Source organism: Dermacentor silvarum, chromosome 8 (genome assembly GCF_013339745.2).
Source record: "Dermacentor silvarum isolate Dsil-2018 chromosome 8, BIME_Dsil_1.4, whole genome shotgun sequence".
Lineage (NCBI taxonomy): Eukaryota > Metazoa > Arthropoda > Arachnida > Ixodida > Ixodidae > Dermacentor > Dermacentor silvarum.
Window position 1 is genome coordinate 21,644,321 of NC_051161.1, and position 27,218 is coordinate 21,671,538.

Genomic DNA, 27,218 nt, shown 5'->3' on the forward strand with positions numbered 1-27,218 from the left:
GAGACGATCGAGCACGTTTTGTGTTTTTGTAATCTTTGTGACATCGAACGCAATGCTCTTCGGAGTGCGTTAAACCTATTAGACAGCAGACCATTTTCAGAGACAAAGATTCGTGGACCATGGCCCCGCGCGTCGCAGGCTTACAAAGCGATGCGGGCACTGCTACGATTCATGAAATCGACTGGCCTCGGTGATCGATTGTAGACGTGAAGCGACAGACCACCGCACGTGTTCACACTGAGAGTACCTTCTTCCCTCCCTCTCCTTTCTTTCTTTTCATCCCTTAAACCTCTACCCCCGTGTAGGGTAGCAAACCGGATGTGCGTCTGGTTGACCTCCCTGCTTTTTCTCCCTTCTTTTCCTCCCCCTCCTCTCCACAATGCCGCTTCTGCGGAGAACCCGGGTCCCTTAGGGATATAGTAGGGGGTTGCAGGCAGGCACTATACTAAAGCGTCCAAACCCTTATCACACCAACGAGCTTTGAGAGAGAGCCTTCGCCAGCTCCGACCACGAGGATAAGCAACGGCTGATCGCGAGAGCCCAGCACGCGGCCTGAGCTCAAGGCATTCTGGAATAAGGACGCCTCTCCAAAGCTACACTCACATAATAAAGAGGTTTATTCTCTCTCTCACACCCCTGAAAACGCATTCAAAGCGATTAAACCAAGGTGTGCTTACAAAATCACAGACGAAACAAAAGCAGCGTAGACATATTATATTAGGCCATTCACAGAAAACTAATTGCGTGACTGTCCGAAAATGTGCATGTTCAATGTAGTTTCCCCCCCATGGCCTGCATTAGCTGCGCGCGTCGGCACCGCATCTCGCAGATTAAATCGGTCGATCTCATGCAAAATGGTGCAGGAAAAGCATTTGGAATTGCTCAACTCGGCGCATATTTCGTTCGTGGGCTAGACAGTTGGCGTTTCCGAAGCCCAGTAAATTTCTTGTTTTTTGTGAGAACTATACATGAGCAAACGTGAAGCACGAACAGACGTCCGCAGTTCAGCCGTTAAACATTAGCTTCAGGCATTAGCTTCAGGCCAGCGTCAAGCGACTGAACTCTTGAAACGCAAACGTAATTAACGCAGAAGTGCCGATCACTTAACTAAAGGAGCATAGCTACAGCAGGAATTGGACAACCTAACGACACTTTCCTGTTTTAGCCTGCATCGCCTAACTGCGAAAGAAATAAAATGCGCCGTGAACGCAGAGGATGTCCTAAATTTCAAGAGTCACTTTCTTTCTTTTTTTCTTCTTCTTTTTTTTTCTTCTTCTTTTCTCCAGAGCGCAAACGGCGACAGCAAAGCTCGCGCCTTTCGGCCAAGGATGTGTGCTTATCCGCACATACAGTCCTAAAGGATACGTCGCCTACCTACAGCAGTTTTACCTTGAGAACACAGATAGAAAGCCGAGGAAATGCTGGCATGACACTCCATCTCTCTTTCGGCGAGAAGCTCACACCCGGAACATGCTTACACAAGGTTCCAGAATAAACCCACCTACCGCCACAATTTACCACAGCACTCTCACTTTTACCCGCATTCTCAGTGCTTCTTTTAGTGTACGGCCGCCCGCAAATAAACGAGTATATAAGTGGCTCTCGCTTTCAACCGCCCTTCTATTCACGGCAGACACAAGGTAACGAGCCAACTATGTACACCGCAGGTGTCACGCGTGAATGAGATTGCGTGCCGCGATTAATTTCGCACTAATTGCGGCGCATTCCCGGTTTCGTTCGCCCGCGGCGCGATACGTCTCTGGAGCGCAGGCCTGATAACTAACGCCGTGGGCACAACGAGGCTGTCTTTTACCGCGAGGCGAATCAGCTTCTCCGAAGCCTCGCGCTACATCGCGACGAACCGAATCCAACGTCCTCTATAACACCATTTCTTCACCATCAAGTATGCGTGAGTAACGCTGATTCTGGCCAGAGAGAGTTGATTAGAAGGACGAGGTCACAACGGGTGATGAGAGAAAGATAGTAGGCAGCTACTAATAGCTATCTAGACCACCCCCGTGAAATTACAAAAAAACGCGTGCCGCGTAGCACTGTTTTTAGGTCTGCTCGGCCCCACTTAGCATAGAGCGGAGCCCGGCGTCTTTCTGCTGTCGCTGCGCCTAAGACGCCGCAGCGCATCCCCTCATTAATCACTCTCGTGGGACGTTTTCTGCATATACAGGGTTCAGGGTCCACAAGCTCTGAGGTGCTCGCGCCATTCACGCCGCATTAATTGAATGTCACCGCACGCCTCCTGCGGACGTCGATCAATCCGGGTTCGGCGCCGAACGAGCCCCCGAGACCGAGGAGAGCGCGGTACAGAAATAAAAAAAAAAGAAAAAGTCGTTCGGAGCAAACGGGACAACGTGTACACGTACACAAACACGCGCATACACAGAGCAGGAGAAGACGTGGGAAGTGTGCGCAGAGCACGAAGAAGAAGAAAGTGTTTTTGCGCCGGCACCTACTTTGACCCAGGCGACGCCGTCTCGCGACCTCGACCGAGCCGCGCAGGGAAGCCGAACGCGAGTACAGAGAGAACGGCGGGAAGACAAACATAAAAATGGAAGGAAAACGTGAGAGCACAAGAAAAGTGGCTCTCACGCCGACTATACGCGCCGAACGTGGAACGGGAACGGCCTCCGCCGTGAATTAGCCCCAGCGCGGGCGTAGTACGTGTACTGTATGTATGTATGGCCGCGCGGAAGCGGGATGCGCTGCGCGGGAACCGGGACGCTTGGATGCGACCGCCGGGTGCTCGTCCTTCCTTACGTGGAACCAGGAGCAAGGGCTCGGCGCCCGCGAAAGCCTTCGAAGCGGAAGGCAGCGACAGGCCTGAGGCACGCGAAACAGCTACTGTAAATAAAGCTGGCATCTCTCAGTGAGGTCGCACGCGACGCCCCGAGACGGAAGCGCGACACTGAGCTTGGCACTGTGTATGCATGCATACTGCCTTTGCAAAGAACAAAAACGAAACTACGAGGAACACATGAGCGCCGCCGAGTCCTGCGCCATATTCATTCTCGGTCAGTTTCGCGGATATCACCTTCTCTGTGCGGTGAATGGTTAAAGCAAGCGGAACCGGGTGTGACGAATGAAATGGCACATCTATCAGCGAAGTTCATTTTTACGTCTCTGGGCTTTTCAGTGCATTGACGGCGGTCCCGTCGTTCCAATCAGAAGGCCTGCTGCAAAGCTGCGGCGCGCGAAAATTAAAGTACCGCCGAAAGTGCGCAACGGAGAATACAGTGTTTGGCTGCGTCTTTATGCGTGTGTCGATCTCACCGCTATAGAAAACTGTGGAAGACGAGGTTGAGAGTTCGCCTCACTCCCCAGAGTTTTACAGCAGTTGATATACAGTGGAAGCTAACCGACTAGCCATGACAAAGTAAGCTACGGTAATGCGCGCAATTGCTCCTTTTGTTCTGACAAAAGCTGTACAGAGCCAGCCAAATAGGGATTTGAAAAAGCATACGAAGAAATGAGCGTTGTGTAACGCTTTCTCCAACCTCGTTGCAGGGTACTCAATGTTGATTTCTCTCTCTCCTCCCTCTCACTCTTTCTGCCTCTTCCATGTTATATAGTAATGAGCGAATTGTAAACTAGCATTTGCCAAGAGCATTGGGCTGCTGTAAGCTCATTAAGCAGACGCTGCATATTGTAATTTGGGATCCTGCAGTTTTGATTATTGGAGAACAGAGGTCTACCGAAGTCACAAGCTGCGGCGTTCTTCTCATCAGAAACTTTCGCTACCTTGTCAGCCCTGATATCGGCCTACCGAGTCCTTACCACCGTGATGACCTCGGAAACCGAATGCTTCCATAAGAGCCACTTATCCGGAGGCAACACTTAGGCGATATACCACAGATGCCGAACTGTAATTGAAGAAAGATGTCGAACGCTAATTCCACCGCACGGGACAGCCTCTTACGCAAAGGGACGGCCAGGCGAGGTATACATACGAATGGGTGCTGCGCACATCAGGGCGTGTGAAAGCGCTGGCAGCTCATCGCAGACGCCATATTTCTCGTACGCGTCCACCCTATACTTCACCATTCGCTCCGCTGTCCAGCGTCGAATTTCGCTTTCGACACCACCGACGGGCGTTTAGTCCGTCGCGTCCCACCGCACCACAATGCACCGTCTTGCTCAGTCAGTGAACCGGAAGGGAAAAACAGCTTGCTCGATTGATTTTTTCTCCTCCCCAGAACAAGCGCCTCAAGAGCTAAATGCTTCACAGAGGTTGACCCGATCGTGGGGGCACGGCACGAATAGGTAGATGAGTGCGGGTTCGTTCGACCCGTCCTCTCATATAAGTATGCGCGTCGTGCGTGGATGTATATATGAACCCTTGCCGATGTTGAAGGTACGGACGCCACGGACCAGCCTCTAATAACTGGGACGCGCTACACGGCAAAACTTCGAGAGCCCGCCCTTCTCATCTCCCCCCCCCCCCCCAAATCCTCTCTCCCTCCTCAGTTGATTCTCGATGGTGTGGCGAAGCGACGACATTGACCTGCCGCATGCCGTGGTACACAGAGCACAGAGCCGGGAAGCTCACGACGTTGCCTTGGAGGACGGGTTTTTCTATATCTTTCTTTTTTTTGTGCGATGCGAGCGCCCCGTTGCGGCAAAGCGCACACTTCCCGTGGGAAGACGATTGTTCGAAGTAGATTGCCCAGTGGAAGCGCGCACACACGCACACTGCGGTTAGAAGCGCCTCAGCAGCTGACGCTACGAGAGAAGGCGGTATCCCAGTTCTGTAATCGAAGGACCGGAGCGCGAAGGCTTCCAGGCTAGCCAGATAGCCGAGAGCAATAACCAAGGCTCGTTCCATTAGCCCCACATCAATGAACAATCGCGCCGCGCGAAGCTTCAGCAATAAAAAAGCGAGTGGCCACTCCTCTCTGGTAGCGAGTCTTCGCCGTTTTCACTTGAATCCAAACGCCCTTCGCTCTACGAACGCCGTAGCTGAGTTCTAGACCGCTGAGCCTATAGCGAAGAGCCTATAGATTGCAATCTGCAGGTGAAATGGACAATGAAGCGAATATCAATTAGGAGTGCATGCTGTAGACAACGTCGTGTAGGCTACTACCACAACACTCCGCCAGGTTTCAGAACTCTGTTTAAATGAGTTGACTGAATTCATCCGCGCTCGTCTGAGCTTCTGCGTGCTGCGGGTTAATAACACACGTACGTAGCTTATTCAATGACTATCATCATTTTACTGCGCTGAATTTCCTTGCAATCATGTATCCACACAGTTCAAGGTGTTCTTGTGTAATACATGTATGGCTCTCATCATCGAAGACGTACAGAAATAAACAAATCACGGCACCGATCCGTTGAAGTGGTATCGGCTGCACGCTCACTGAGCATTAGGTGCAAAATATTCACCGTCTTCCTCGTAGCACGCTAAGCTCGTAACAACACTGCTTCCGGTGCTCCGCAATTCACAAAGCGTTATAAGTACAGAATCATTAGAACGTAAATCCCACCGTTGACTTACACGCACCCCATTATCGGCGAGACGGCGATCCCTCCCTCGCCACGTATGAGCAACTTCTACCGGACCTCCTGTTTTCATATCATTTTCGCTCTAACGTCTTTATTTTGTTCGAGCTTAGGGAGCTCTTTTGTCTTTTTAGACACAAATCAGCTGGCCCGGAGGAACTAAACCTCGCTTTTCTGACGACTTCTCCATTCGTGCCTCACGTTCTGATGGACTGTTCCAGCTGCGAAACGCTTGTTCTGTCGTTGGTTTGGCTATGCTTCGGTCATTCAGACAGGTAATTTCCCGGGCGGCGACTTTCACCGGCTACATCTTTAGGCCAGCTGCTGGCCGGAGAAACATTACTGCACGTTCGCGCTGGGCAGTGACTCACTCATAGAAAACTAAATGGCGCGCCGGCGCGTCAGAAGCCTGTACGCGTAGGCAGATTTCACTGATGACGAAGGTAGAAGTAAGAAAAGCCGCAAAGCAAAATGAAAAAAAAAAAAAGAAGTGTGGAGGGCCTGCGGAGCGTGCCACTCAAGAACGGGTGAGTGGCCGGTGCCGTTCGTGTATCAAATGCCGTTCGCCGTGAAGGCACGGAGGTAAACAGCGCGGAATTGCCTCTGAGCTGCGTACATCGCTCTCCTCCTCTTCCTCTAACACCCCTTAATTGAGCCCTCGCGTGATGCCACGTTCGTTCCCGGTACGTCCGCCGCGGCCCGAGGCATGACTGCGCGTTGCTCACAAGCATATAGCAGTTTCGAGAACCGAGCTGCCTGCTGCATCAAGTGTCGAAATTTATGCAAGCTGGTGTCCCGTGGTTGCAGCGGTACTTGACGCAACATAGCCTGTAAGGTCTAAAATTCCTCAACCTGAGACTCCCGAGCGCCTGAAGATTCTTTAAAGCTAAGTTTCCTTGGATATCTCTTCTGAGAGCATTAAAAAAAACTTACACCGATTAGGCTAACCATCGTAAAACAACACGTAATGCTGTGGCATGTCCCCGCACTGTTATCAATTCGTATGTTGGTTTCTTAAAATCGCGTCAGACCCTTACATCTTGTTCAAGTAACGCATTCCATTTTTTTTTTCACAATGTAAGTGCACCGAGGACTGAATACTGTAAAAGAAAAAAGACAAAAAACAAAAAAGACGGGTTTCTAGAGGTGAATGCAGAGAAGGAGAAGGCATAAACACCCGAACTGTTCAGGATGGAGAAGGCAAAATTACCTTAAACAAACGTGCTCTTACTAAATCCAGGTTCGTCATGGTGACGAAGGCGCCAGTGGACTAAGACATCCGACAATTGTCTTTTCAGCAATAAACTACGGCTGTGATAATCGCCCCGCAACTTTTTTCAATCGTCATCGTCCCTGCTTGATTTACTCTTTCTAACTTCTCAGCCAGCACCTCAGAACGACTTAAGTAAACTTGAAGCGCTGCATTACAGCGTGACGTTACGTGACGTTACGCACGTCCGAACTCAGTTTCGTAGAGCATTCCCGCTTTGCACAGTTAAAAGGAAGTTCATCCAACAAGTTCCAATTGGCTGCACTTCGAACTTCTCCTGTAAGGCTGAGTTATGATGCCGTATCGGTGCAGTGAAAGGATATATCAACAAAAAAGACGCCGACCAAGATGAAGAAATTATTAAAAACTTGACGTTTAATTTCGACCCTGACACGGAGCCTTGTTCGCAAATAAGAGTAAACGGCGTGGGCGCGAGTTTATATTCGGTTGAGCAGATTACGGTACGGTGAGCAAGTGCATCTGGTAAGGACTTCTGTTATTCATATTGAAAATTTGTGCAGCTGCCTGGATATATAGCGACTTCAGAAAAGGCGCCAAGTCGAACTTCTCTTCCTTGCAAAGACGCGTACGCTGTCCCCCTACATGTTTCGTCAAGCTTTTAATAATTTATTCATCTTGGTCGCCGTCTTGATTTTTTTAAGATTCTTCCCGAGCCGACGAAATTTTGTGAGACTGTCGACTTCAGCGAATCAGTATACATAAATATTGCAGCGACGTGAACTCACCTGCGTGACGGTCTCCGAGAATCCAATCGACAGCAGCGCTGCTGCGATGAGAAGCTGGGGCAGTCGAACCACCTACGAAAGCAAAAACAGAAAATTCACGCATGTGTAAACGATAACATTTGACTTCTCGAGGGCGCGCCGTGAAAGGCTGTTGCAATTGTGCGAAGTCTTAAACTGAGCGCACCCTCTCTGCTTACATGCGAAGCGCGCAGTTTACCCTTATGGATCAACAATGCAAGATACAGATAAATATCAACCTCGTGCTCGCCTCCAGAAAGTGGTAGTTTGAAGGCAAGCCATCAGAAATTTCTGTGCGAAGACTTACAACGTTCAGTAGTGAAACGTCGTCCACATGTCAGACTTAGGTTATGTCTATGTAGGACTTAGGTTATGTTACGGGCGATATCTGAATCAATTAAACCAAAGTTTTACTTCTCGTAACCACGTACAAACAAGATCCTAATTATGAATGGAAGAATCTTTGTCAGAAATTTTGCAAGAATACCACAGTGCCAGGAGCCGTTACTAAAAGAAGTTGCAAACAAATCTACCCATCACATTTTGTTACTGCTGACGCTGCATGGGGAGAAGGTAAAGAGGCCTGCGGTACTTATACACTACGATTACAGGCTGTATTTGTTCTGCAACAACACCACGACAGTGGTGTTGCGAACGCAGAAAGAATGCGAATGCAGAACGAATGCGAACTTAGGCCGATAATGATGATGATGATTTTATTTCGTTTTAGACAACAAGGGAATGCAAGTGGCATTCAGACATTTCGCGGCAGGTCGCGCGTGGTTATCACGTGATGATTACGCGCAAGCTCGCAGGAAGGTGTCGGGGAAAGTGCACATTCAGCGCTTTGTTAGTGCTTAAGTGGCGTGATCATGGTATACGTATGGATATGCTGCGCGTGGGTTTTCACCATCAGAATGGTTGAGAGTCAGTGTCGTGTGTGTCTTCTTCTGTGCGTCAGGTCTGCTTTGCGCTGCGCCTATAGTCATGAATAACCAAGAAGCCGAACATATCGCACTTTTAACCACGATAGCGTTGCTAATTCGCTTCATTTATCCTTGTTTGTTCACAGAGCAAGCCATACAAAATGCGAAAACTGGGAAGGGACCCGTGAGACAGCACGCGTACATATGGGACTAACAATGGCTTCAACCCCATAGGTTACGCGTATAGGCATGAAGTCATTGGCATTTTAAGTAGTGATAATTATGGCGAGCCGTCCAGAACGTTAATTTATTACCAGCTCATATGAAAGCAATTTGAATCGGGGCATATGATTCACACGCATGAAAAGAGGTGCATTGTGTCAGGTATATTTCAAAAATTCACGGAGCGATCAGAAGGACAATAAAACCGGGGCTGTATACCTATCGGTGATCTCACCATCTCAACTGTAACTTATAATATACACGGAAATGTCGGTTTAATACGTCGCACTTGGCTTCTACAAAACAAAGAGCTAGCACTTGTGTTAAATCTCGCAGCGGATTTCAAGTATAATCGGAAAATAAGCAGCAAGCGCAATAAAGAACCGGGTAGCCATTCTGGTCAAGTTGTAGTTTCATTATAGCCAGTAATTAGCTCATCATATGAACACCGTTTACTCCTCGAAAGCGCAGCCCCGGGTACACAGCCGTTACCACCCACAGACGGCGGTAAAGCACTAAGCTAATCGCTAAATCCAGCACGGCTTCCGCCGACGTCATGGAAGGCGCGGTTTTGAAGCGGCTCTTGACACGCCGTGAAGAGCCCGGGCAAACACGCAGAGTACACGGCGGCGTGTGTGTGTGATGGGCAAACGTACGCGCCACTCCTTCTTCGACGAGCCTGCGTACACAAATCCGCGTCAATCTTTCACCTCGGCCACCCCGCCGTTCATCCAGCGCAGGGCGCGGCCGCGTACACGCATCGCGTCGCCCGTCGTGCCTGGAGAAGGACGCGATTGCTCGAAGCGCGCCGACAAATTTAGACTGGCACGCGCGAGCGGCCGGTTTGCGGTGCCGAAGAGAAATGTTGGGAGATGACCGCATCGCTCTCGCGTCGACGCAATGCGCCAGCGAGGAACGAGACGTGGTAGAGACGGAGGCGGTTTAAGGGAGTACGGGAAGGAATTAGCGCAAGCCGATAATGAAGCGAACAGCTGTTTCGCGCGAGCTGTCACCTGCTGAGAGATAGAAAACGGGCCGGCATGATACAAGGCAGCTTGAATTAGCTTCCAGCTGGAAGAGGTAGTGTCTTAAACTGGAATCAACCGCGAAAGAGGAAGGTAATATGTTAGATTGATAACATGTAGTGAGCCAGAAAACACATCCTGAAGGGCTCCGCCAGGCAGTGTGCCTTCTGGCCCACTTCCTGAAGAGATATGCCGTATGCTTACATTTCGAATTAAATTCATGTCCCCTCGCTTCATACGCTACAAAAACTTTGTGCGCTACTCTGTGTGAAAGAAAAGTGTAGCTCTATAACACAGAAGCATAGTACAACGACGTTACACTCCTGAGTCTCTGTTGGCTAAGCAGTCTGTACGCCATAGCGGTTCATAAAAGCAGGTACCGGTGATTCTCAATAGACATTCGGCCCCATGCATGTTACTCAATCAGAAACGTCGATATAAGAGCTTTTATTTTGAGGGCTTAAAGAACACACGAGCACGCACACAGATGCACGCAACCATCCCATCAACCACTGAAAACACACTTTCCGCGCCGCAGCTTGTTTTCGCCGCTTCACTTAACCTTGATAAAGGCTGCACAAAAGCGAACGCAAGTTCCATCTCCAACGTACTGAGTTTTGCACATTTTCGACGTTCGCAACAACATCTGCGCAACTTTCAGTTTCACGCTTTAGTGACGGTGAAAACACTGCATGTGCTACGCTCGTCCAGGACCAGGGGCATTCCCGGGATTCGCCATTCCATTCGAATTAGCTATTCGAAAGTACCCGCAAGTTTCATCAGCAGACAGAGGCCCAAGAAAAACATGCATAAGGAAGATTCCGACGGGCAAAAACGCTGCGGAAAATGACGGTCCGAAGGCGCAGCCATTTGTCGCGCTCCATTCCAACTCTTCGCTCAAGGGTTCGGTGCGCACAGTTTTTTTTTTCCTTCTTTGTTACGGCGACGGCTCCACAAAGCGTGCCTCAACAGAAGCTCGTTGCGTGCAGGAAATACGAGATTCGTGGCACGTGGCCACCCCTCGCTGCTATAGCGGAAAGCCGCAGACGCTGCCTGCCGGATTGCTTGCATGCTCGATTGCTCTCTTAGTGATTCCAGCGATCGCTGCGGGCTCTTCCGCTTATTTTTTTTTTTTTTACATGTTTGCGCTGTGAGCAGAGCAAGTCTACTATCCGCATAACAAAAAAAATGGATTAGAAATAGGGCAACATGCGGAAGACGATGAGATTGTCGTGTTAACTAGTGACCGCTATAAAGATACGATCGGTTAAGACCTAGTTCGCGTAGATTACTAAAGCTGGCGCATTCCCTGCAGTACTATGATTGTGACAGATACGCTAACTTTCTGGAAGGGACCGCGAAAACGCTTCTGGACGGTTTGGTCAGAAGACGGTCTGGTCAGAAGCATGACGTCTAACGAAATCATCGCAGTTACATGACGGAAGCCATTTGACCTCACTTGGCTATGTCTTCGACATTATCGCTAAGGCGTCTCATTTTATTCCTGTGCGCAAAGTACAGAGCACTAAAAACATTCGCACAGTTCGCATCTTTAAGTTTCGATATCTAACTTGCATTTTGTTTGTAAAGGCCTACGGCAAATTTTGCGTCTACGTCTTCTATGGGCAAACTGCAATCATATACACTCGACGGTTGGTATTAAATTCCTAAAAGGTGCCCAGAACATGTAAATCAGTGCAGGCTGTACTGACTCTCGGCTCTGGGCAGTGCTGTGGAATTCACAATTGCGTCTCCCATTTTCCAATGCTCCATAGTGGGCAGTATCTTTGTCCACACGCTCTATAGCAGCGGCAACTCTAAATAGAGTGGCTTCGTTGAAATGACAGGACAGCGCAGATTTTAGTATATATTGGACTCAACTAGTTCCAGCATTATCAACTACTTTTGACGCAGTCTTGAGAGTCTATTAATCTTTGCTGATAAGCTTTAAATAATCACGGGTACCCAACTTCCCAAGAACTGTTGAATTCAGTGAAAGCTATTAAACTACTATTAGTTCGACAATGGCAGTACAAAATCGTCGCTCGACAAGGGACGCATTAAGAACTGAATTAACGATTAGTCGCGGCCAACTGTCGAAGGATCGCGAGCCGCTTTTCGTCGTCCCTATAGTTTATAATATTTGTCACGCGATATAGTAACGTCTTTGTACATGTTACCAGCTTGCTTACCCGGGCCCAGCGCAATATAAAAAGAAAATACTGCATTAACCACAAAAAGTAACAGACTTGAAATATTCCGAGATCACGTCCTCCCGTGACGACAGTGAGTAGAGAAACATCGAGGAACACGAGCAGATGGAGGAGGAGGCTGCTAGTTAAAGTCGGATCTAGGCTTGCAAAGTCATGCCATTGATAACAGCTATAGTGACATTGAGTGCCATTGGTAACATCTATAGTGAACCGCTCTCGCTCTCTGTGGACTGAACCTTACCAGAATGCAAAAACGCCCGTGTGCTTCCGTTGTAGTGCACGTTAAAGAACCCCAGGTGGTCAAAATTAATCCGGAGCCCTCCACTACGGCGTGCCTCATAATCAGAACTGGTTTTGACACAAAACTCCAGAAAGAAGAAGAAGAAGCCCTACAGACTCCTGTCCCTCAAATTGCTTGAATGTTTAGAAGGAATAGTGCTTGGTCAAGCTTTCGAGAATGTATAAGAGGGGCAAATAGAGTCCATCCTTTCTCTTTGTCGTTCTCTAGAACTGTCAAGTGCAACGATTGTCTCCAAGGGTCCGACAACAAGGTCCAGCGATAGCATTACAGTCACGTGCACAGTGGTCTTTATGCTTTCGACACTGACTTTACATCAAGTACCTGGCTGCTGACATAACAACAGGCACCCCCTTATTCGCGAAAGTAATAAAAAAACCAGATACTTCGCAAAGGCGATTCATATTTTCTACGACACCGTAGAAAATCTCCGGAGTGCTGCTGCCTTGGCCATCCGCGGAGCGAACACACACTAACGAACACGCAGCAACCGGCGGCTTTCCGTCGTAATTTGTCCGGAAGCACCCGAGGAACGGCTGCCGACGAGGCCGCCGGGAAAAAAAAAAACCGAAAGGGCACCGTGCTCTTTCGCGTGTAACAGGTCGTCCCGAAGCCCCCGTGGCTCCCATTGCTGTAAACACTTCCGACATAACTTCGGGTGGCCCGCTTATACGACTGCGTATGCACAACGCTCTTATAAGCGCGTGCTTTCACCTCGCACGAGAAGAGGCACTGGAGCCGTGACCCGGGCAACGGGTGAACCACAGCGCCATCCCCACCACGACCATCATCACCAGGGTCGCCGTCAATGCCGCGTCGTGCGCCTTTGCGGGCCGCGTTCGCGTGTGTAACGCGCAGCGCGCCATTTTCTCTGGTGGTGGGGGAGTATCACTCGTTGACCTTTGCCAGACCTTTCAAACGACTGGCGAAGACACGAAAAAAAAAAAAGAAACACATGCGAGGAAGTTGTTTGACCGGCACGCCACGTGGATGCACGTGCTGAGAATATCAATTTGTGTCGAGATGTCGCAAGGCTCTGTGTTTCTTTCCCTTCGGGAGGCGTTGTGTAAGCGATGAACTTTATGGGGGCTCAGTGAACGTGTTTTGTCGGCGATCTAGTGACTCCATTCTTGCAGTGTCGTAACGTGCTGTAACATTAATTCCAGCAATCTAGGCAGTAAAGTGCGCGTTTTTACGTGCTTGTAAGGACACCTTGAAGACTGAGGTCCCAAAATAATCAAACAGGGATATCACACGTGTTCTTTTGCAGCTGTTTCTAATATGCATGTCCGAGTTTTGTCGTGTGTTCAAATAAACGCAACGCTCAAAAGAGGCGACTCAACTACATTGCAGAGCTCACATAATTCAATCTTTCGTGCGTACCTGTTCCATGCCCGGCCGGCCTTCTAAACTTCCCGCTGAGCATTTCGAATACGTCGTAAATGACATTGGGCGCAGCGAGGATGAACAGAAATACGAACAACAGAGCAAGACGTACGCTATCCAGACGAACAAGATAACCACGGCAGACGGCAACAGCAGCAGCACAGCTATATAAATGGGCATAAATCTCCGAAGACAAATAGCAAGGACATTGGATCGTAAAATGCGTATTCAAGGGTCTCGAGTGTGTATAATTCATGCGAGAATGAGCCAGCCAGGTGGCGTCTTCTTCTCCGGCAGTAGAAACGCGAGGATGGGTGACCACAACCAAAAGCGCCAAAGCCAGCGTGAGAATTGGAAGTTGCTAATGAGCAGCATTGAGCAGAGAACACTGCTGTACAAACGCGACGGTATACGCGGACGCACCGGAGCTCGACCTTCTAAATATCGTGCGCGCCACGACCTCTCAAAGCTGGAAGCATGGGAACAAATGCTTCTCTGTGCCCAGGTGCGCGCGTTCTCTTTTGTGCGAGTTTGATGGCCGTTGTCAGCCCCCTTACAGCTTTAATAATTAACTATACACACTACTTTCACTAAATCTGCGTGGGGATAACAGCGATGTCGAACAGGACAATACTGGCATCCGTTCTTAGCTGCGTACAGGATGCAGGCTCCCGCTGCGACGGAGCGATTGGGAAATCCTCTCTGCACTTAATCTATACAGTTCCGGTGTTACATCACAAGCCGCCGGCCGACTGCCCCGCGAGCAAGGGCGTGCAAGGCAAGCCGGACTTCGCAACGACAGTGCCGTTCTCAGTGCCAACTTTTCTGGGATGCTCGCGCTGCCTTCTGATGTAATCGATGCCGCATTGTCCTGGAGTAACCCTCCATGTCGGCAGACCTTCTGGGGTGGGTACTTCAGCCAGATTTCGTGGTCTCTGTTGTGACTGTCATTACCATGGAGTTTCCCAAACAACAAGATAGTGAAGAAGAACACACCCCATATTGAATTGATATGGGTCCCGGCTCACGCAGGGAACCCGGGGAACGAGGCGGCCCACCAGTGTGCTCGAGGATTCGTCAGCCGAGCGGTAGGTCCCGTCTCAGACCTGGGTCAGCGAGCCACTGACCACATACCACGATATTGCCCAACACTACCGCCTCGCAAGACGGCCAAAACCCCCACCTCATCCCAAGCTCACCAAGGAACAAGAAGTCACTTGGCGGCGACTCCAAACGCACTCCTTTCCCAACCCACAAATATACGCACATTTTTACCCTGACTTGACAGCCCCACACTGCTCATTATGTGGGTCCATAGCCTCATTAAATCATATTCTCTGGGACTGCAGCGAAGACACCCTCCCCCCTCCCAGTCAGATCTCCTGGCCGCTCCCTCGCCTGAAGCGTGGGAAGCGATACTCATGAACCCGAACCTGGAGGCTCATCTCCGGGCCATCAAAAGAGCCGAGGAGGTGGCTGTAAAGCATCGGCTGGTAGCCACCACTCACTAAGCCAAATTAACAAAATAAAGTTGTTTCCTCCATCTCGATCCTCCCCAAAAAACCAGAAGAAAGGAATATGGCTCTAATGTTAGTGTCTGCGGAAGCTGCAGGCTATGGCGATGCAGCCAGTATGGTTACGATTGGTATAGTACATATATTTGCCTAGACTTCATCCTTCTCGCTTCAAACGGCAGTGTTACTTTGAGAATTGATGGTTTTCAGCGAAATATTGCGTTATAGATCCAATAATTGCAATTACTATGTTGATTAATCATGTGCGCAGAGGTTGTCTTGCCATCCCGTTTGTCTCTTTCGCTCTCTCGTCTTTCTATTCGCCTGTTCCTTTCTTTCATCGTACGGTAGCCAAACAGACGCTTTCCTGGTTAACATCTCTGTCTTCTTTCTTCAATTTCTCTCTTCCCACGAGCAAGAAAACCTATAGTGTAACTATCGCACATTTCAAGTGGTCCTGATTCACGGAGATGTATAATAGCCCTCAATATGACAGCCATCCTCTTCGACACTGTACTGTAACGTGTTCAACGCAAGCGGGAAACGAAAACGAAGTCCTAAAAAAAAAAAACACCGTGATATTCACAGCTTGTTTATGCCGGCATGTAGTGCATATAAATAGAAGTGTTCGGGCTTCTCAGTTCGAGAACGAAAATACTGCTAACCAAGCACAGGAAATACCAAAGTTTTTAAAAATGTACTTATAGCCTATAGAAGCCTACCAGGATCCTGCGCCCTGCCTCGCGACCTCAGAATCGGCAACGGCGGAGGAAACCAGAACGGCTGGGAGTGCGTGATATGTGTGGATACGAGCTGATTATCGGACAGCGCCTCCATGCTTCCACGATCAACGCACACTGACGCAAGAGTTAGATACACCTTCTACAAAAGCACTCGGCCAGCGACGAAAGGCAAGCCCTGCAGCAGCCACGCTTATAGAACATGTTACACGGGGGGAACACTTTCGCGGTATTACGCTCTCAGATATGCCGACCACAGCAGAGAAAGCGACGCCGTATCTCCGTGGAAGCGCAGACGCTGTATGCCGGATTCGACCAAGCGTGAATACGCCGCGGTTCTGTCACGGGCGGTTGCGGTAGAACACAGCGAAGCCGCAAGTGTAGCCTTGAAGTTTCGCCACCATGCGATAACAAAGAAAAAAGGCATAAGACGATGAGGTTGCCCGCGAGCTTGTCGTCGGCCGCTCTCCATCCTTGGCAAGGTTGCTCTTTCCTTAGGATCGGACGACGTAAAGACGCAAGCCAAAAGAAGCGGCAACTACACCTCTCCGCAACCCCCCTACCATCCGCCCCTTTTACCCAACTGCACACACTCGTACAACGCAGCAGACCCGGTCATCCGCCTCCGCATTCAAGTTTAGTTTCGTTTGCGCCAGGTTTCTGATTGCGTGTCGGAATCGGCGGGCACCGCAACATCATGAATGCTGGTGGGAGGAATCCGCTTTTGGAATGAAAACAAAATTGAAGATGCGTAGGCCGTCGAGCATCCGACCGTCTAGACTAGGCATCACCGATAAGTCGGGCCTGAAAGGGGAGCGGCGGACGACTCGAGCCATAGGAACAGGCAGCAGAAGCATGCTATGTATAAGCTGCGGCCGAACGTGCTTATAGTTGTGATTGATGACGACCAATCGAACGGCCACGTCTGGCGCCGCGGAACATCTGCGCTCGGCAGGGCTCAGGCATGAGTGACGCAACGATGCGGGTGGTGTCGGCGGCGGTGGGGAAAGTCCCACTCTCGATGCGTTCTTCAGAGAGCTAGTGATGCGTGAAAGCTGCCGGCGCCTCAGGCGTGACTGGGATGTTTAGGGTGCGAAGGCGTCAGGTGAGATTAGACTAAATCGAGGACGTTGTACTGCGCGTCCTCTATAGTATGATTCGTTAGGCACGTCAAAGAAGCGTGAGAAGTGAGGAAACTAGCAAAAAGATGATCGCGTGCGGCAGCGATAGTGATGGAAGAATTCGAAGCTCGGATTCGACAGTCAGAGGAAACGAACCATGCCCTCTTCCTTCTTCTGCAACGATGCAAGAAAGCAGGCGAGGCGCGCCGTCTGCTTAACGTCCACCCAGCAGACGCTGTTTTTCAATCACCGCTGCCAAGTTCACCTTCAATCGCTCGCTTGCTCGCACAGACTATTGTGCGTCGGTTGCTGACAGCTGGAATAATCACGAGAACTTCTGCTCTCTTTCAGACCATTCCGACATCCTGTACCAATGCAGAGGGAAAAAAACAAACAGCGAGAGCCCCTCTTTTTGTATAGCGAAGATGTCAACATAAATGCAAGGAAAGTTCTTTTTTCCTTCTTTCCGGTGGCTACGGTTCCACACCGCTGAGTGACTCGAGCGTGCTTATATGCAGGTAAACAGGACGGGATGAAGTCCCGGAACTTCCTTCACAAGAGAGAAGACGAGGCGGCAGCGTCTGTGACTGTGACTTCGCGCTCAACTCAAGCGGTAAAGGCACGCGTTAAAGCACGCGCCTACTACGCAGGCATAGGTACGCGAAACACTTAGCCTTGACGGCCGTGCACAAACGATGAAAACTTTTTTTTTTCTTTCGTTCTCGAAAATGGTCGCGTCGCGAAACGCGCACATCGCGGAGGCGAGAAAGTATATACGCAAGCGCGGTGTAAGTGTCTCTTTCCCGACTCGAATGGCTTACTCATCATACACGAAAAAACGCAGTCGGGTCATCACGGCGACACGTAATTCGGACGCTGTATCTTTTTAGTGTTTCCGACGGTCTCAGGCGCGCTCGGTCGCCATGCTCGGGAGAAATGGCGATGGCGGGAAGAGAGACACGGCCTCTGCTGTCTAAGTGCGTTTTCAAATTATTCCGATGCGGCGCGCAGGTGGGTAATGTAGGGGACAGGATTAGCCTTTGCCTTCACAGTCAATATACGCGTTAAGATGATTCTGCGATGTCGCGCTCTGATATTATGCGTCTTTCTTTCTTCTCGCCAAGTCGGTTTCCGCTTTTCGGCAGAAAACGGGGTTAGTGTACCGTTGTCGCATGCAGATGATGTTTCCGCGCATCTGTTTTGACACGGAAGAGAGGATATTATGCGCTACCTAGCTCAGGAATTCCGTGGCGGTCTCCTGCGCCGACCGAAGCTTTAAGCGCTTGATTTCGCCATTGTCGCATCGATTTTGCGCTGATGGTTCCTCGATGACGTAAAGGTCTAATGTCTTTGTGCGGATAACTCATATCAGACATTTTATAAAGTGTGTTTTCTCTATAGTGCCACGCGAGCGGGATCACACGGAATAATAGCTGTTGCTGCTGCACACGAGAGATTGAGTCAGTGGGACTCTTGTGTTGCTATCTAGTAGTACCGTGGACTTCGACAGGCGCCATATAGTGCACAGCGAGGGTAGATCTTCAACAAAGCTTCTGACTCATATAGTTGATGCGTCTTTGAACAAGACACATAATCAGCTTATTAGGACTCTTACACAATTAGAATAAACCCAGTGGCCAACCCTGGAATTTCTTCCACTAGTGTTTTCTGCAAAGCCATTATGAACAGGGCATTCGATAGATTTTCTAGCATCTCGGTTTCTTAAACGCTGCAAGTTCGCAGTGCACTGGTAGTTTCTTTCTTTCTTTTCTTTATTTTTTCCCCTAAGTGTTGCTCCTTTCGAAACTTTGCTGCCGTGGTCAGAACACGAACGCATGACCTAGCACATTGCAGGAGAAAATACGCGGTGGACGTGTCCCAATTTACAGGCCATCTGGACATGCAGCCTGCGCGAAGATATTGCGAGATCATATCACTTTGACAGGGCGTCTAAACAAACAGCTCGCGGTCGGTGGCAAATGTCGGCGAAGTCCAGAAGAGGGCGGCTGTAGGGGGCGGAATCTACTGTAGCTTCTAAATCATTGGAATCCGCGGCATCGGTGCAACGAGCGAGCGCTTCGACACTCTGACTAGACAGCTAGAAAAGCGCCACGAACTTTCAGGAAGAATAAACATGACGCAGCCCAACATGTCGCAGGTATACGTAGCGAGCCGCTTCTCTGTAATACTGTGCAGCATCCTGGATGTTGCATGGCGCGCAAATGGGTCGGGATCCTGTGTCCTTTATCACCATCCGGTCGCACCTCCACGATATATAGGGCACATGACTTTTACATGCAATGGGCATGGTGCTTTATTTTATTTCATACCATCCGCCGCATTATGCGCATCCTAGCATATTTGCTTTACAATGAGGCTTGTCTACTTTTCCGTTTATGTTTATCATTGTCTCTTTTCATACTTTCCTTCCAATACATTATAAAACCTTCACTGGGCGTAAGATTTCGGGCTTCTTCTTTTGGCAGGGATTCCACGATGGTGTGAGTCATTTACGTCTTTTCTTTGTATTCTCAGATTACGATATTTCATGTTCTCGTCGCATGTCCCCGCATAAACTATATTCAAGTTTCTTTGCATCCTTTTTGTCCTTGGAGCCTACCACCGAGCCCTACACATGTATACTGAAGAGACTGCCCCGGATTTGTACATTGAATAATTTAGGCTCGAGTTGAGTAAACTTTCAAAGCAAAAGATCCTTGTTTCAGGCTTAGCATAGCTACTATGAAGCGGGAACTCTCATTTTATTTTTATTTTCTTTCTTCTCCTGCGAGGTAGAACAAAGGATCTGAAGCGCACAGTATAGGGCAGGTAGATATCCATGCATATTAGGTTTTCGTCAATGGCCCATACAAATCCCCCCCCCCCCCCCCACTTTTTTTTTTGCTTGTTTGATGAGTCAGGTGAGTCAGGTGGGACCAAACTGCGCCTTGTGTCTATAAATGAGAGCATCAACGGGACTTATCCTCACATCAGAAGGCCGTCCAAAGGCTATGGCGCTTCTCGCAATCCACCTGCACGCCTTTGTGAATGCCTATGTAATGAGAACGCCCTTCCGTTTTCTTTATCTTTTATTTATATCGCTTCCTTTCTCTCCTGTTTCCGACCTCCATTTCTCCCACCACAGTGCAATGCGGCAAACCGGAAACTCTCATCCGGTTAACGTCCCTGCATTTACCTTCTGTCTCTATCTCTTTGTTTAAAGGTGGCCGCATTTAAGCAAAGGCAGTCACAGCCCAGTAAAACACCTCGATATTCACCCTCTTCCCACTTGTTCCTCCCCCGAACCTGGCTATGCATCTGTCATCTAAACTGCCCGTTTTTTACTACTCGAAACGCTATTTCACTTCACTTCCACGTAGCTGGGACGGTTTACTTTTTTAATCACCCTGAAACTGATGGCATATTCGCCGAATAGTTGTGGCGCAACATCTGGTACTTGTCTGCGAACATCCCTCATTTCTGTGCAAAAAAAAAAAAAAGTGCCCTGTGATTTGTTTCATAAGAGACTTCATTTTTCCGTTACTGCAGTCAGTAGTTGCAGGCAGATCTCTTTTGTTGCTGTAAGGCTGTTCACTGTTCATAGGGCCAGGTGTATTACGCAAGTTGACGGTGGAAAGCAAAGAAAAGAGTGTTTGAATGAACTTCGAACTTGATCCAGTTGCACTTTTTTATTTTTGCTTGTTACACATGCTACAGTTCTCTTGCTTGCTCCCACATAGAATAGCAGCACTAGAGATGATGAACACACAAAAATGTATTCGTATATTCATAAGGCAGGACGTTTTGCCCACATCGAATGCAATGCATGCGGTAGTGAAGAAACAGTAGAACGTCTTTTCTACGCTACTTCTCGTCCTTCGAGAACGAGAGGCTAGCCCTCCGGGCCGCTATAGATCAGCTAGACGGAGCACCTCTTTCGTTTATCACGATCTTGAGACCATGGTCTCGCATGTGACAGCTGCAGAAGGCCGCAAAAGAACTGCTGCGCGATATGTGAATTTTCCTTATGTCGGCGACTCCAGTCCACATCAGCATCGTGCTTTCTCTCCTTCTCTTAATCTTTTCCTCGCCTTTCCCGTTTCCCCAAGTCAGGGTAGCGAACCGGGTTCAGTCCTTTCATCCTTTCCTGCTATTCATTTATCATTTTCGCTCTATCCTTCTCTTCTAAACCTACGAAATGTCAGCGGTATGCCCTGGTAGCCATTGCTGGCGACATTGGGCAGGGAAAAAGATCTCAGTGATAGGATGGTACGCTCGTCTCTAGCTTCTGCAGCGCTGCATTCTTTTCAGTGAGAAGACGCATTGGGAAGCCGAAGAGCTCGTGGCTTCCTGTCGGAACAGGTTTCTGCACACACTTCGATGCGAAGACCCCCCTCAGTGCTAGCGAAGAGTTCCTTGCTGCGTCCAGCCAGTCCACCAGTCCCTCCTGGTTCTGTTTTTTTACTGTTACTCCTCCGTCCCTTCGTTATTCCGCGTGCGCGCAAGACCGGCGGGAGACGATACGGCGGACAGTGACGCATATTTGCCCCGGCCTCCATTTGTTCTTTTCTCTTTACCGATGCCAAGGTCGTGCAGCGCCCAAGTCGATGCGTTAGGAAGCGCGAATCTCGGCTGAGCGATGAGGTGCGCAGGGAATGAGCGGGCCTTCGATCGCTGCGCGCGCACGCGTACGTTGGAATCATGCTATGCCTGCAGCTTCGAGGTGCAAACAAAACGAGCAGAAGCCTCAGCGCAGTGGCGTCTAATGGAGACGTAAATATTCATAAAAGTATTTCAAGCGGGCCGCGCATCTGACCCTATAAAGGGCTGGCACGAATCCCCCTTTTTATTTTCGTTTTCTGTACGTTGCGTTCGATTGTTACCACATCGTGTACGAGTGTCTCAACTAAGACTAGTGGCACGGTACGAGTTGCGAAAGCACGCGAATTAAAATAGTAATGACCACGCCGTGACAAATGGGCTTTCTTGTCTGCCACCTGTTTGACTGCCGGATGGTTAGTCTATGTGGCAGCCAAACGTGACGCTAAACTTTTTTTTTCTCGTCACTTATATGATGAAATGAGGTAGCTGTTGGTGAAAAACAGAAGGCCGCGTGATGACTGAGGCTAACAGAATAGCAACACCATTTCAGCGAAGGCCAAATAAACAAATACATTGCGTTTTACAGTGTCTCTACTACACCGTGTCTTTGCCGGTTATTACTGTACCGGAACATCCATTTATAAGCTCCTTGGGCCGTGAAACTTCCTTTCATTTTGTATCTAGATGGTACAAAGTATACAGAAGCAAGAATACAAAGCAGCATTTTTTTTTTCGTGAAAATGATGACAATAGACATTGGAAGAACGGGACATCCCGCAACCGGTCCTTCTGATTGTCGCTATTCCTGTTCTCATTGAAGCGCATTCAGGAAAAGTCCATGATTGTCGGGGCCGTAACAGCCTTTTAATGCGTTTAGCATTCTTAGCCTGCATCGGCCACTTTGGCATGTTGCTGCTACCAGCTATATAGCCTCTGAAATGTCGCTCTCGTTCGCGAAACAAAACAGGAAATTACGTGTCCGACTGAAAAAAAACTTAGAACGTGCGCTCTTCTAGATTACAATGAAAATTAAAGTTTTGTGCCTGAATAAGACACCTATACGATCGCGCCGCAGTACAATCAAAGTCAGATACGTCGAACCCCAATTATACAGTGCCTGCAGGACAAAACTGGCTGCGGTTGGGAGGACGCGTTTTAAGTTTTCTTTGTGGCATCCGAAAGTGATAGACGCTGTGGTTTGTGATGGCGCTGGTGTGAAGTCGAGATAAGCAATATCCGTTTAGATTAATGGAAGAGATTGATAGAACCGAAGTAACTACAGGCATAGATAAATGTACAATATAGAGATAGAGGTTTTAATGAAGAAAGAAATGGTCAAGGAGAGACAATCAAAATGCTACACTGCTACGCTTGCATATAATACTTGAATAGCTCAAGCAGGCAGGTGACTATATGTCGCCGCCCCATTTCGAAGGAGATGCCAATAGAAATCGTCGTCATCGTATTAATAATGCGATTAACTTTCTTAGCCTACTTCCCCCACTACAGGCGAGATTGTAAATAATGCTTTCTTCAGCAGTAGGGTGTATCGATACACTACTTGGCTGCTAATCGCAATCACGTCGACAGTTATCGTGAGACGGGTTCTGCAGAAATTTTTTCCCCGTTATGTTTTCGGAGGGTAGTGAACAAAATCACACTGCAACAGGTACTGAGTGGGATCACTATATGTCAAGGTTGTGCTACGACTAACAAAACATGAGTAGCATGATACGTACAGTGCGCTACTCTGTTAAAGGGAGCACTCTAAATGTTAGGGCGGCTCTTGCTTTGCGGATGCTCAAGCTGCAAGTTCTGGCTGAAGCTATGTCAATGAGCTGCAGAGGTGTGTGGAAGGTGCCAGCGATACCGAGCACAAGTCAATCAAATCCGGGCAATTGTACGCTTGCCAGAGGGGAAAATACGTCCCTGCTCTATCACGCGTTCCCTTTAACATTGGACCGGACTGTACAAGCCGTCCGGCCTGTTACCTTTAGATGGATGGCAAGTATGAATGCGGAGGCTTCGACGAAGGGCTGCAAGGTTAGGCCGAAAGTGATAAAAATGACAGCATGGGCTTCGTTTCAGGCTTTCGATACGCCAATACTACCTCATGTTCTTATTGGTACAATGATTTCCCTAAACACCAAGGCTTCATCTCCAAGTTAGTACGACATAAAGGCTGGTGCTGAAAAGTATTTCTAACCCGCTTCGCTACGGTTTTCCTCATGTTACCCTGTGCAGCTTCCGGACATTGAACGCCTATGAATGTTGTCCCAAGAAGTTTTCCCGCCTACGTTGCAGTTCATTCTATTTTGTGCTACGTTTTCGCTCCAACTGAGTTATTGAGCTCGATAGTGACGATCGCAGTTTCGGACACAACTTGAGAATCTCAATTGCGAATAACAAATGTTCGCTGACTGAAGCAACATTGGTTTAGAATGCATTTGAAGGTGGCCCTGCGCCAGCTCTCGATATGCATAGAGTTCGAAGCTCATTGTTTCAAGCAGCATTGGAAGTTTTCGTATGACTGTTTTGGTCCTAAAGGTAAGGTTAGATTTAGAACAGTAGACAATTCTTCCATAGCTTAATCTGCATTGACTCGGCGGTAAAAGGTTGATTACTAGCTGAAAAAATGCATAGCGGTCAAGCTCCTTTTTCTTGAACTTTGCGTACGAACCGCTGATACGATGACGTCACTCTGACGTCGTGGATTGCGCGCAACATTTTTTAGTATATTGGTTCTTTTCGCACAAAAAAAAAAACTAAGCGAAAGTTGCGCGCTCAGCTTTAGCTTACGCTTTCGAATGCAGTAAGCGATTAACAGTTAAGTTACCTAGCCTAAACTAGGCGCTACCAAAATTTGTGACATTACGCGAAGCTGGCGTCGTAATTTTAAGGTGATGCCACCATCGGTCTCAGCCTTCGTTGTCTTTTCTGACATACCAGTAAGGTGTATATATTTACAATTCCGGAAGTGGTATCCACGAATGTAGTCCAACTTAATATTTCTCGTTAGTGCTCCTTTCTGTATCACGTTTAGACTGTTTGAAGGAAATAGTGACGTCTTTGAGCGAAAGATTATCACGAGGTGCACGAAAGGTGGTGAGAGGTTTGCCACGTGAAACAGTGGAGGCCCGACACTCCTGCTCGCTTTGAGCACGCTCAAAGCTTGTTGCATTGAGTACTCGAACTGGCGCAGTTAGTGTGGAGCTGAACCTAGACGAAGCTACAAAAGTTGTTTTTTCACGCAAAGTGTCAAGGCATCACATTTATAGCGGTCGAATAGAACACATTTTAGTAACACAGACATTCTAGTAACGTTGGGCAAGATAACGGACCCGTCAAGGTCCGGTGGAGGATGATGTTTCGGCGAGAATATTTACCCGGAATGTCGCTGCCGCCTTATTACGATTGCGACATTGGCAGAAAAAGAAAGAAACCATTATTTATTTTCCTGAGGTTGTACATCGTTTGCAAATAATGTGATGTATAAGTATGAAAATTGCATGAGAATAAATGTGTGGCCTTTCCAATGCATAAGCGTAAACATTGCATGAAATTACGTGATGCACGGGATGAAATAAACATAATTGTACGCGTCACCGTCAATTGTATAGCATTTTATTAAACGTTTGACTAAAGCTGCGATTCACGCAGGTTCGAACATTTGCGCTCGATCTGCATATTATTTTCCCAATTACTAGTTTATCGAACTATTACGTTTAAGGCTAGAAGCAGGAGCACCTCGCGGGGCTCAAGAAATTGTCGCCAACTTCCCCATTGGAAGAGGGGGTCATAATGTCCCGTTTATTTCTTGACAGAAGCAGCCATAATTAACCTACAGGAAAATCCCATTATTTTCTTTTCCATACAACAACGCCACAATGTCAAAAGCGAAAGCCGAACCTACTGAGAGAAGTAAAATCCACAGAAAGACCACGCATACTCCCATATATCCATTTTCTACAAAGTAAAAGCCTTTCGGGATGCAATAAGCAGATGTGCTTTTTGTATGTGCATGTACACCTACTTATAGCCGTCAATCTCAGATAGTCATTTCACTTACACAATATCTTACAATATATCATGTGAAACTATCGAATAGCGAATGTAACCAATGGCTGGCGATCAGAGAAACAAACCCTCTTGAATTCGAGACGCCGAAATATCAAACTTTGGCCTTCTCCTGGTGAATATTTCGCGCCAGAGTTTTACTTGGTTAACTTGGCTTCATTGCAGGAGCTTGACTGTCAATCGCGAGGTTTCTAGCTTCTACTTTTCCTTGACTCTTTCCCGCGAATAGCACCTCAAAAATGCACGCGGCCGTCTCGGACCGTAAAGGCAACTCACCCTTAGTGACGCCATTGGCCTGAGTGTCGAAAACATGGCAAAGCCTCCTAGTATCCGTGAGCTGCTCCGGCGGTCACCACAGGTTGTGTCCGTGATGAAGCGGGAAAAAAATGAACTAACGTAGAACCACGGTCCGAAGCATAGGGCAAGAGGTGCGCGGCTGTTGCCGGCGATCACAAGCAGGTCGTTACGAGCTCTTCGTAATGTAAGTGTTTTTTTAGGAGAGCCGTCGAAGTGAAAACAGAAAGAAAAAAACAACAACGTGGAGTGCGTGCGCGCGTGCTTGATGTCCGGGAGCAAATGAGCAGCGAAGACGTCGAAGAGACACGCGGCGCCCACTTGCAACACACACGCGCCGACGCGCCCGCAACTGGCTTGCTTGCTTGGCCGCCGCACCACCAACACTCTCACTACCGGCGGCGGGATGGGAAGCGCTCGTAGGCACGCGGCTTGCCTGCTCCCGGATGACCAACGCCAGCGGCAACGCCGAGGAAGTTCCTCTCCGCACTGCCCTTTATACACGTACGACTCTCGTCTTCTTCGCCCGCCTCGACTCGCCGACGATAAAGAGGAAGGGTAACGGGAGGAGAGAGAGAGAGAGAGTGGGGGTGTGCGTAGCCGGCACTACCTTCTCGCGTCAGCCGGCTCGTCGTACACACAAGCTCACGCCGACAAGCAGCCTCCTCTTCCAATCCGAGAGGCGAGGCTCTGTCAAACGGCAGGCGCGTCTCTCTTCTTCTTCCACGGCAAGGACCAACGTCACATCGAAAAAGCCTCTGATCCCTTCTCACTCAACGCACACCCTTCCTCCCGCACCCCTCGCTTCGACCGGGAACAATCTGGTCCTGTTGCTTGCAAAACCCATCTGCAGCCGTTTCTTGTACTGCCGAGGACTCGCTAGCTGTCGCACTCCTGCGGCTGATCCTGCTTCTATGGCGAACATCAATCTAAAGCGACAAATCGACCCGCCAGACCGGTGCATCCAATACCATATCGGGACACCGGCGAGGTAAACAAAGACGACATGCCTTCTCTGGCTTCTCTCTCTCTCTCCCTCTGGAAGCCACGAGGCTTTCGCCGAAGTTGCCCAGCCCCCGTCGTGCCCTGAACTCACTCGTCTAGGCGCAGAGGCGTTCGCCTGCGCCGCCGGTGGCTGCTGCTGCTGCTGCAGCTACGGGTGGGCGGGCAGCGGACATCCTTTAAAAGCATCCGCTGGAAACGCTGCCGGTCGACATTGTTTGATGAGAACGCGGCTCTCGCCGGCGACGCA

At 48.9% G+C, this 27,218-nt stretch overlaps 1 protein-coding gene across 1 annotated transcript in view; it reads right to left on the reverse strand.

The window, feature by feature from the left end:
• The window catches only part of LOC119460778 (collagen alpha-1(VII) chain-like), a 64,463-nt gene that overhangs the window by 24,388 nt on the left and 12,857 nt on the right, over window positions 1-27,218 (reverse strand). Inside the window, 1 exon segment of the mRNA XM_049671793.1 lies at window positions 7,531-7,602. Coding sequence (XP_049527750.1) covers window positions 7,531-7,602 — 72 coding nt within the window.